Source organism: Coregonus lavaretus (genome assembly GCF_964263955.1).
Source record: "Coregonus lavaretus genome assembly, chromosome: 13".
Lineage (NCBI taxonomy): Eukaryota > Metazoa > Chordata > Actinopteri > Salmoniformes > Salmonidae > Coregonus > Coregonus lavaretus.
The window spans coordinates 38477549-38490044 of NC_140000.1; the positions used below are offsets into that span (position 1 = coordinate 38477549).

The 12496-nt window shown below is 40.3% G+C and overlaps 1 protein-coding gene across 1 annotated transcript; it reads right to left on the reverse strand.

Annotated features, from left to right (window-relative positions):
- Positions 1-1904: 1904 nt before the first annotated feature.
- LOC311140031 (troponin I, slow skeletal muscle-like) lies at positions 1905-9140 on the reverse strand (the record flags this gene model as incomplete). Its single annotated transcript, XM_084175001.1, has 6 exons — positions 1905-2357; positions 2672-2848; positions 3140-3229; positions 4323-4454; positions 5655-5696; positions 9126-9140. 6 exons carry the CDS (start codon positions 9138-9140, stop codon positions 2277-2279), a joined length of 537 nt encoding a protein of 178 aa, XP_084031127.1. The 3' UTR covers positions 1905-2276.
- Positions 9141-12496: the final 3356 nt, after the last annotated feature.

Consider the following 12496-nt stretch of genomic DNA (forward strand, 5'->3'; position numbering starts at 1 on the left):
ATTCTACAGCATAAAGATACTGTCAAGTGTGATGGGTCCTGGCACGTGCCCAACAGAGCCTAAGCTCCATAGGAAGCGCTTATAAAACATCCCACACACACAGGAGGACGACCACTCCTCCACACATCTGCTGAGTTTGTTCTCTTTCACCATGGGGTTCAGGTCACTACTTTCGTTGGGCCTTAAAGAGCATCTCCCCCATGGCAGTGATCATGCCTTGCCGACTGATGCACATAAATGGTAGTCTGGGTACATTCATTGGTTAGTTCTGAAAGAATGACTTCAATAACTTAACCGTTGTTTGTTGTAATTTAAGGAAATGTCACTAGTATGGTATAGAATGCATGCATTTTACAGGGCAACTGCTGAAAGGAAATATTACACTGGCAAGGATTGCCAGACATGGGAGAGAGAGCAATGAACAACATACTTATTTTCATAGGAAAGTAGATTTCCCACACTTCAATGTAGCCTAGCCATATCTCACAAGCCTGGCCAAGCTGTATATTGATGCTATATGAGCCCATCAAAGCTTTGCAGGCCATTGCATGTTGAGCAATTCATTTTAATACCAGCCCTTTACATGTACTCAAAGTGGATCTTAAGCCTCGTTTCTTGATTGTTTCAGTCTAAATCACAGTGACATACAGTACAGCAACAGACAATAAACCTTTGAAATAATTCCTGCAGTCCAGTCACAGCAAGGTCACATATAACATTGTGTGGGATGTTTAATATTACCACGGAGCCTGCATCTGCGTCCAATCAAAACCGGGCTATCTGCTAATCATAAAATGTAAAAACTACTTTATTAGAGGAGTATCTGCAACTCGAAGAATCACATTGTACTGTATTGTAAATATAAAATAAATTGATATAATGTCTCTGTCTCCCACAACACATGTTTATAGTTTTAGAGCCTCTGTAAGACACTGTAAATGTTTACTCCGATCACATTTGCCTTGACCATTTTCCCATCAGCACAGGCAAATGTGTCTCATGCCAAAGAGAGCTGTGGAAAGGGATAGGGACAGTATCTGTCCTTTATCACAGAAAAACTATAACAACACATCACTGCCATATAAAAATGAATGCATATTTGCAGAAGCATGCTGCTTGACTTCTCCACCCTTTGTGCCCCTATGGCAGGTTACATACCTATGTGTGCCTCTGTACCATCTGTATGATCTGCAGAGGGCATGCATTGTTCCATACTCCCTTCCCTTCCTCTAGCCAGCTCTTCCTCTGCCAAAACATTGCCTCCCCACTCTAATACAGTACTATAGACTTAGACACTCTTATGGGTGGTTTTATAGGTCATTTGTAGTAGCATATTGGTCGCAGTATGGTACCCATTTTAGAAAGTGATTATGTTTATGTCTGCTGAATTCAACCAGTTTCGGTCACTTTAATGACTTCAAGGTATAATTCACCTGAACTACACAACTATTCAAACGTCTCCGTACTTTGCAAGTAGTCTTTGGCCCAGGGGAGATTGTGATCATCATGCTAATTGCTGACTTTGGCATTGATAACCAAAGATCAGTGAGAGTGAATGATACCTTGTAAGCACAAACCAGCCACAGGTCAACTTTTAAATGAAAGGGTAATGCTATAACACACCCTAGTGGTGATAGGAATGAACTGAAGTGACAGAGGAGAAAATGGCAACCTTGATTAAACAGTACAACAGCAGTGTCACCCACAGTCTGAAAGGAGAACTGCTCTTGAAAATCAAATTCAGTGGCTTATCCATGTTATAAACAGCATCTACACTGTATGTGTATTAAATATTTGCGAATTGCATTTCATATTGCATTATGACAAAGGTAAACAACATGAAAGACAACTACCTTCACCATATTTTTTTTAATCAGCAATATTGTCAGACACACAAAACGTTAATTCAAAACAGAATAATTGGTGTTTTAATAACAAACTGGAATTGAATATTTACAAAATGAACTAATACGATGAGTATATTAGGTTGTTCCACATTGTACTATGTTCTTTTTATAGGAATCTAAATCAAACATGAAATCAAAAAATTATTATCTAAAGTAGCCCACACTAAATCGTTTTAATAAAAATATTGATTAGTTCCCACAGCCTTTATAGTTCCCACAGTCTTTAGTGTAAAAACATCACTTCATACTTTCCTCCAAAACACACAATCTCACTGCAAAAATATATTTTCATGAAAATCCTATATGATTTAGTAAACAAGCAGGTAATGCAACCACATATCTCTACAGAGCCAGTGTACTTGAACTGTTTTAGCTATTGAAAAGCTTCTTCCTTCCCTCCATTCCAGACATGGACTCCACATTCTTACGCCAGTCACCCGGGTCCGCTTTCTGTGAAGAGAATGGACAGTCCTTAAAATTTAACCTTTACTTTACCAGGCAGGCCAATTAAGAAAAACATCTTATTTACAATGACGGCCTGGTGACCATGGTCACATACAGTATGGATGATCAAACACGACTCAGACACACCAACAAGACCAGTGAACTATGTATCTTGATCAGTATCATTTGAATCAAACCCATTGTTACCACATGTTTGTGTAGTACAGTAAGTACCAAGAAATACAGTACCAGCAGAAACAGCACTGTAAACTATGACATTACTATGACATGAGTTTTTTTTCTAAACTTCCCAGTCTTACCTCCTCTTCCTTCTTGTCCTTCTTGACTGTCTTCAGGTTGGACTTGAAGTCTGCCTTGGAGCTGAGTTTGGCTTCAGTCAGAGCCCCCAGCATAGCGTCGGCAGACTTCTTGACCCTCTTGAGGTTAGGTCGCTTTCCCCCCTTCAGCTCGTTGATCTTTGCATTCAGGTCTGCGAGCTGAGATGTTCATACAGCAAAAAGGTTCACTCTCCTGTACCCTTATCAGCTAAGCATGTTGCCATTTAGGGTCTTGGCATTTCAATGAAAATCAAAATGCTTTCATTTGAGAAAGAAAGCATTTTGTGGCACTTTTGGAACTTCTAGAATATTGAAATCACCAATAGAAGTCAATATAAAAATAGTTATCTTCAACAAAATATACTTTGAGGCACTTTCATAGGTAACTTCAGGTAACTGTCCTGAGTCTGACAGTGTAAACTCATTTAATTAACATTACAAAAAACAAACCTCTTTCTCATTCTTGAGCACTTTTGCTTCGATATCGTATCGTGCCTCATCCACTGTGTCACATTTCCTGTGCAGTTCCTTACAGAGCTCCTGTGAAGAGAAAAGACTCAGTCATCTATAAGCCACAGAGGACTGTTGAAAACGTACTGTGGGAGGATGCATCAAACAAACTACAAAAGCCGCCACTTAAAAATTCCATTCACTCTTCAATGAGACAGGTAGCCGGGCGCTACAAAAAAGTTAGATTTTGACATGTCTAAACAAAAAGGGAGATTCTGTTTTTTACCAACAGCGCGCCAGGGAATAAGTCCTGACAATGTAAGCTTGGATGGCTACTATCTGCGTCCCAAATAACACCTTATTCCCTGCTACTTTTGACCAGAGCCAGAGATGGGCAAAGATACTATATTGGTACAATAAAAAAATACTCTAAAGACCAATGTATCAAAATATAATACCAAATACTTTTGCAAAGTATTGTATTTAATCAAAATACAGTTATTTTAGGTATTTTCAAAATACATTTGAAAGTACATGCCTTCACTACAACAACATTCTCAGTAATGATAACAAAACAAAAAAACATATTACTTGCTATGATTGTGATATGTGGTTGTTTATCTACCTTAGTTGAATGCACTGACTGTAAGTTACTCTGGATAGGAGTGTCTGCTAAATGAGCAAAATGTAAATGTTTACGTAAAAAGCAACAATTGCAAAGCACCTGGGTATTACTATTGGCCTTGTTTCTGGGGTGAAGCTCATTAGAATAATGCCCTGCATGCTTTGCAAGTGTTCATTTCACATTTACATATTGGTCATTTACCAGACACTCTCATCACACCATAGTGCCATCAGACTTCTGATACCAATGCAGGGTAAAATGTGGCCACAAAATTGTGAACCGCTATAGAAAAAAATGGTATAGAAAAGTATTTTGTATTTGACAAAAAATAAAAAAATACAGGTCTCAAAAGTACTGTACCTTGTTACAAAATACATTGGATTGTAGTTCAGGCCAGTGAAATACAAATGACAAAATACTCAAAAGAAATTGAAATACGTATTTCAAATACATGTAACAGAAATACTGCTCATCTCTGACCAGAGCCATATACACCCTGGACAATAGAAGTGCACTATATACTGTAGGTACTTGAACCTTAGCATTATGTTAGTGTACCTGAAGCTCCTGCACAGATAGGCCGGAGAGTTTCAGCGGTGGTACTCTCTCATTCAAGGTGCTCTCCCTCTCTGTCACCTTGTTGCTTTGCTCCAGGACCAGCAAGACGCCAGCTTTCTTCAGTAGTTTTTGCTATGAGGAAACATGACTGAACAACTTAATGATAACACAGTACAATTCATAGTTGAAATGATGTACAAAATGTTGTGTTTTCAAGTGTTTTTTGACTTTTATATTGCAATCAGTTTTGGTGAACATGATTTTCAAGGCACTTGTATGTTGTTGTTGTTGTTGTTGTGTGTGTACAGATGTAGGATCTTAATTTGATCACTGTTTGGTGCTGAGAATTTTGTGATTTTAATAAATTCACTGAAAACCCACACTAGCACACAGTTATATTAACAGTATTGCACTTTTCATCTAGCCTACTTTTGGCCAGGTCATAGCCTAACCACCGATCAATCAACATTATAGACTAAACCAGGGGTGTCAAACTCATTTTGCCCTCGGGGCTCCATTCAGTCTTCAATGAGGTCCGGAGTGCCGCACTGAAAATTGGTTATATTTCTTCATTGTCAAAATGTGCAAAAACTGGTCCTCTATCCATTGTTTTTTAAATTTGGTTTTTGTAATTTTAAAGTATATTGAGTCCCCTTTCCATGACATAGACTGAACAGGTGAATCCAGATGAAAGCTATGATCCCTTATTGATGTCACTTGTTAAATCCACTTCAATCAGTGTAGATGAAGGGGAGAAGACAGGTTAAAGAAGGATTTTTAAGTCTTGAGACACTTGAGACATGGATTGTGTATTTGTGTCATTCAGAGGGTGAATTGGCAAGACAAAATATTTAAATGCCTTTGAATGGGGTATGGTAGTAGGTGCCAGGCGCACCGGTTAGAGTGTGTCAAGAAATGCAATGCTTCTGGATTTTTCACGCTCAACACTTTCCTGTGTGTATCAAGAACAGTCCACCACCCAAATGACATCCAGCCAACTGTGGGAAGCATTGGAGTTAACATGGGCCAGCATCTTTGTGGAACGCTTTCGACACCTTGTAGAGTCGACGAATTGAGGCTGTTCTGTTTTGTACACTCAGTGTATATAATATACAGTATATATATTTGTTTCAAACCACTCGCGGGCCGGATTGGACACCTTTGTGGGCCGGATCCAGATTATTTGCTGTGACAATATACTGTAGGTCAAATTAAGATCCTAGATCTGAACATGTGTACTAGTCATATGCAGCATGCTAAACATACATATGCTATGAATACATTTTCTTGTTCACTTCCATACAGAAATAAACTCCCATCAGACCGACCTACCTTCAGCAGTAACCTGCGGGTCGCTGAGTACTTTGTCTTTTTCTGAAAAAGAGAGATGAGACATGCCAGGTATATAACAGGCTCATTACAGTCACTAATGATGTTAGCACATCTTCATATGTAGGTAGGCTCATTCATTACAGTCACTGATGACGTTAGCCTAAAGTCATATGTGGTCTCTATTACAGTGGAGCTACAGAGCATACAACAACCTGTCTCTGTTGATTAGGATGAGCTGTGATTCCTAATGTAATAGAATGTAATGCTCAGCCACCAAATCACCAAATACTTAATTGAAGCACAGTCTTAGAGAGCAAGGGGCTCATTTCTACTGTGTATGTGGCTTGGTATTGATACCAAATTAGTCCTTCCATGTGGATAATGCTGCAGTGGTCTTGGGATAATTTATATGATTATCAGTTAGCCTGAGACAAATGGCCTTGTGACACAACAATTACTCAGTAATTGATGATAGCTTGTAATGTCTAACATGTTAAGTCCCACAAGCTGTTTCCAAGATTTCAGTGTGGCTATTCAGAAGCATGACATGATAACTGCCTGCATAGCATATGTATACCGTATCAAATGACCATTACAAAGGTTTAATTGTGCACAACAAAGCAAAGTTATGAGGTTTAAACTGCCACAACAAAGGGTATGAGGGGGAAAAATATGTCCAAAACTGACTTACCGGTCTGTTTCAACATATTGCAATCAAACAAACAAACAAATCGAAAGAAGGCGTTATTTTCTGTCCCGTATTGACAACATTTCCATAGTTGTGTGATTGATTGAAAGGCACAGAGTGTGACAGTTATAGACTCACCCCTCAGACATGGCTGTTCTGGTTTATGAGTACTGCTGGGGAGCCAACATAGTTGTGGTCAGAGGTTTATTGGCAGAACATTCACAACACTAGACATCATATGGAAAGTATCTGAGATTTAAGAGTCAATGTATCATACTAGGAACAATTATCACATATGAAAATAATGTAATAGGTTACCATCATGCATGTATTAGACTTGTGACTATTATCAGCTACTGTAATAGAACAGAAATCACTCTTATCATAGAAGTTATTGGAAAAGACAGTTGTGATTATCTGGGTGATAATCAAGGTCCCCCACAAGGTCCTCATGTCCTGACTTAGATAAAAGAGGCTGACCTTGGCTCTTTTATTACCCAGAGAGCAGGGGTTCACTGTCAAGGTTAATAGGGTCCTTGGATGGAATTGTCTGATGATAGAAAACGATGAAGGAGAAAAAGCTTTCAGTACCCAAGATCCTTTTTTATTTCTCCTTACATTTTCTCAGAATTTCTCCTCTCCCCTGAAGTGTGAGGTGCTATACCCTTGAGCCATTATCACCTTTGGTGCTAGCATGAGCTACTATGCGAGGTGAGATTTTGACCGACCAAGGGCATTGCTGCAGTGTCTGCTGCACCTGGCCACCAAATAACTGAGGTCCATTGAGTAAAAATACTGTCTGCTTTAATGTCACCATTGTGACATTACAAGGAAGGATCAAACTTGTGACCTTTCCGGTGACATGCTGTTCTCCTGGTAGAGAAGCCTTATTAGCTCCCTGTGTTAAAACCAACCCTCTGGGCTCCTCACACATCACACGAAAGGAAACACACACACACACACACACACACAGACGCACGCGCACACACACACACACAACACACACACACACGTCGTTGCCTGCTCCCGCCACTGAGTAACGTTGGGAGGGGATTCAAAAGCAATGTCCCAATTTACGACCAAGCAGGTCTAACACCAATAAAATACATTTTTTTTACGAGAATTCCTCGTTGTAAATATGAGCGAAGATATGAGGTGTGACCGCTTAAGCATGAACACACTAGCCACAATTAGGTAAACACAAACTGTACACACAATCAACTGCTGGCAACTACTGAAACTTAATCTGTGTATTGTTAACTTCTAGGAAATCTTCCCTGAAAAGCGAACACATTTCCCATTTGAACAATGTAAACCCAAATTCTATTTTACATGGCAGATTGCTCTTGACAATGGTCTTAACCAAACATTTTAAAATACTTAAAACATTCAAAAGACCTATCTGCTTTAATTGCTCTCACATACTTCTCAGAATATTATTTGTTTTCGTAGACTGAGCTGAGACGATCGGATAACTTACCTTTAAAATAGAAGCCAATCAGAGAGTGAAAGTGTAGTAGTGATGTCGTGCAGGAAAAAGCGGTTTATGATTTTGTATGATTGATTTATGGCTTCTGCTGCTCATGTGAATGGCTCTCTAAAATAGGCCCCCCTCTTACGCCTCCCTAACACACATTGGCCACATTTTGATCATCACGTGTGTGTGTGTGTGTGTGTGTGTGGACCCTGCCCTACCCTGTCCTCAACCCTTGACTGACTGCCCTGATATAGACATAAAGGGGCAGAATGGTACTTTATTTTGACATGTAGAAGAGTTATATGAGTAAAAACAAAGTTTTTATGTGCATTGTACTATACTGTAGTATTTACAATAGTGTTTTTGCGGACTGTAGTGTACTATAGTATTTACTGTAGTGTTTTTGCAGACATTACTGTAACATTTACTATAGTGTTTTCATTTGATTATGTTTGACATAGAAGTGGAGGCTTTCTCCTTCAGGAAACATACAGGAGAAATACAAAAATAAAATGAAAGCTTTTAAACATTGTACACATTCGCATTACATAGCGTTGGGTGGAATGTAGCGACAGAAGTCTATCAGAAGAGTTAGAGGCGTAGCCTATTGGGGGCATGGCTTTAAGTTTGTTCTTTTTGGCCACCCGTGAGAGTGAACGTCATGTTCAGTTTTTTTCTATTTTCAATGATTGTATGTTCATTGCAAGCACTGAATCGTATGTTATTTATCAGGTTTAACCAAAGCAGAAAAGTAGGTTGAGTGTTGAAAGAACATGTTAATTTTTTTTCAATTGATAAAATCTAAATCATTTGTGTGTAATATTCCCAAGACCAGTTCCAAAGACAACAAAGCCTTATGATGTTCTCACGGTCAGGTGCGGCAGCTATAAAAGCACATAATTGTTTAACTGAGCATTTTATGGGGCTGTCTGACACTATGATTCAGTGGAGCCATGCAGCCAGAGGCTCTGTTTTTTAAATGATAACACATTGAGCTCAGTAGCGCAGGCCTAATTACACATGGATATTACTCTGGGTAATGTAATGGCTAACTGTGCCACTTACTTTAGTGTAGTGTAGTCTTGGGCCTGGTGATAGGAAGGATGGTACTCTCTAGGTAACTACTGTATCTCTCTGTTTAGAGACCTGAGTCAAGTTGGTGGCGTCCGGCACACGTGAGAAAATCAGAGGGCGCGGGGACAGGCCATTTCTTGGCATATGACACAGAGACATGTGTTTTGTGATATACACACCCACACAGGTATGCAGACACGCAAATAAACAAGCACTCACAAAACCCACCCACCCTCACATCGGGCATTGCGCAGGTAGGAATCCACAATCCACACACACAATGCCCACTGTTCCATGCTCTAAAATAGCTGGGGTTGATGTCACTGCCGTGCAGTGATGCACAGTAATTCGATATGTCCCATGGTGCTGTTTTCCATGAGACTGAGTCAGCATTCCAAATATCACCCTATACCCTACATAGTACACTACTTTTGACCAGGGCCCATAAGGCTCTGGTCAAACGTAGTGCACTATGTTGGGAATATGGAGCCATTTGGGATTAAGCCTAAATTGCTCCGGTATTTAAGGTGCTGTTCAACCTTTAAGGCCATATGCCCTTTGTCACACATCTAATTTTAGAGGTTAATCAGTCATAAACAGATAGTAAACACTTGGGTCTTACGGCCTTAAACTTGAAGCAGGCAGGCGGGCAGGCAGGCAGGCATAATTGATTATTCATTTTTAATCCATTCAGAGGAATCAGAGAGATTTGACATGCCGTCACCCGTCAGATGCATTTGGAGGCAATGGAGGCCACAGTGGAGGCCTCAACACTAAAGATTGGAATGATTTCATGCGCTGTATGTGTGTTACCATCACAATGATCTCCCTGCTGCTTTTGTCGATTGAGAGAATACCTGTCATTATGACGGGATAGCTCGCTACTTATGCCGTTTTCAAAACAACTGGGAACTCGGAAATCTCTGACTTTCCGACCTGAAGATCACTGATGTCATGTTTTGACCTCGTTTTTTGACTTCGTTTTTTCCCAGTTGTCTTGAACGCACCATTAACTGTGAGGATAATACGACAATACGAGTCCTTAGGAAAACTGATGTGCACTGAGGTTCTTACCTAATTTCTAGAGCAGGGGTGTCAAACTCATTCCACGGAGGGCTTAGTGTCTGCAGGTTTTTGGTTTTTCCTTTCAAATAAGACCTAGATAACCAGGTGAGGGGCATTCCTTACTAATTAGTGACCATCATCAATCAAGTACAAGGGTGGAGCGAAAACCCGCAGTCACTCAGCCCTCTGTGGAATGAGTTTGACACGTGTTCTAGAGGAAGATGACAATGTATAGTCTACACCAGGGTTCTTCAATTCCGGTCCTGGAGGGCCGAAACACGTCTGTTTTTTATTTCTACCTGGTAGATAATTGCACTCAGCTGGTGTCCCAGGTCTGAATTAGCCCCTGATTAGAAGGAGAGGATGAAAAACATTTACATTTTAGTCATTTAGCAGACGCTCTTATCCAGAGCGACTTACAGTTAGTGATTACATATATATATTTTTTTATACTGGCCCCCTGTGGGAATCAAACCCACAACCCTGGCGTTGCAAACACCATGCTCTATCAACTGAGCTATATTCCTGCCGGCCATTCCCTCCCCTACCCTGGACCAATTGTGCGCCGCCCATGAGTCTCCCGGTCGCGGCCGGCTGCGACAGAGCCTGGATTCGAACCAGGATCTCTAGTGGCACAGTTAGCACTGCGATGCAGTGCCTTAGACCACTGCGCCACTCAGGAGTGAAAAAACAAAGATGTTTCGGCCCTCCAGGACCGGAATTGAAGAACCCTGGTCTACACCATGCATGTCATGTTCAATAGGGATAAATGCTGCATAAAGGATCTGATCATAAAAATGTATAATGAGAAACTATGAACTTTGACCTATATCTGCTGAAGTATGACCAACCAAATAAAGTAGTGGGATGAAATAATTACTAATTTTGAAAGAAGAGATCTGTGCCATCCAACAGATTTCATTCATCAAATCCGAACTCTAAACAAAATAAGACTAATTTTTCCTATTTGGTTTAATAATGGTAGTTGATACCAGGGTGAAAGGAAATACTGCCCTACAGTCGATTGGTTTATGCAAATTAGCCGCAGTAATAATATAATTTAACACCCCCCACTCCACCCCCTCCACCCTCCCTCTGCATACCTTAGACGTGAGTAGTGTGGTTCTAATTTTAATTCGATTGGATTTACATAACGGTTTTCCATTAACTGGGTCCCCAACGAGCCTTCACAGATAGCGTCAACTGCTCCCCAATGCCCACAACGCTAATAAAGCCTGGTGACGTCACTCCTCTGTCTGTCTGACTGTATCCAGTCCAATCACCATCATGGCTGCCTAGGCCTGTGGACAATGGACCCACTTATACTGAATCAAGTATTGCACTATTATCAACAAACGAGACATGATATGACGGATATTGTTGCTGTTACAAAAGGCACCTTAAGCTGTGGTGCATGATGATGTTGAGAGATTCATGCATAAGAGCCTTTAGGCCCATATCGGTTACAGTATTACTTGACCTGAAAAAATGTGCCTCCTTGGTCTCAGACACCATCGTACTATACATAAATGGTTATGTCACTGGTTTCAAGTTGCCATGACTTTGTAGTGTCAATTTTGAAGCAAGGTGAGAAAGACAGAAGACAGAAGTTCCCATGTCAAGAATCCTGTTTATCGTAACAAGTACACACTATTAATCATAAGTAGTCGATACAGGTCCACCTTCATCATCTTTAAGTTCACTGAACAGCTAAAGTAATTCTCAGTCTACACCCCATCATATTATTATTTTGTGCTCAATCAATGTCTTGAAGTAAACAACCTTTATTTTGCCTTTAGTGTTTTCTCTCTCCTCACTCCTCGGCACTTCTGTTCAGTCACAGAGGGGGGCATATTGTTTAACACGGATGAAAGCTCTTGAATCTGGATAGAGAGTAATTGCTCTGCAGGCAAAAAACCGAGAGGCAGCAGCGAGCCGCCATCTTTTGACATACTTTGTACAGAGTTGAAGTATTTTTGAACTGGGTCAATTTCAAACATACACTCCTCCTATCACGTCCTGTAATGTCCTGTATCAACAGTGACGGTCTCTCAGACTGACCTAAAAACAACTCCTAAAGGAACCAACGATTCAAAGACATGAGGCCATGCTATCAAATATTTACCAAATCGCTGTACCAATCACCACACAGGGGGCATGTTTGGCATAAGGCCTTTGAAAAGCATCTGTGCACTGTGGCGGCTCCTCTCTAGTCTCCACTCCCTCCGAATAGGGTGATATGTAGAAAAAGGGAAACTGTTTCCCATTCTTCTCATGGCCTCAATTCAGTTGAATGAATATATAAGGCAGTATATAATTATTTCTTTCAAAGTGGGGGGATGCAAGCTATAATTCATCCAATGCGGGGATCATGAGAGGCTATTTGCATTTAACAATAATAACTAATCTTGCCAACACGTGGATGGGTAAACTCACCACACACCAATGGCTTAAGCTTTAAAAACCCAATTCCACCAAGCTGAAAATTAAAGGTGCTCTTTTGCTCAATGCTTTTTAGGATTACTTTTACTCAGCATC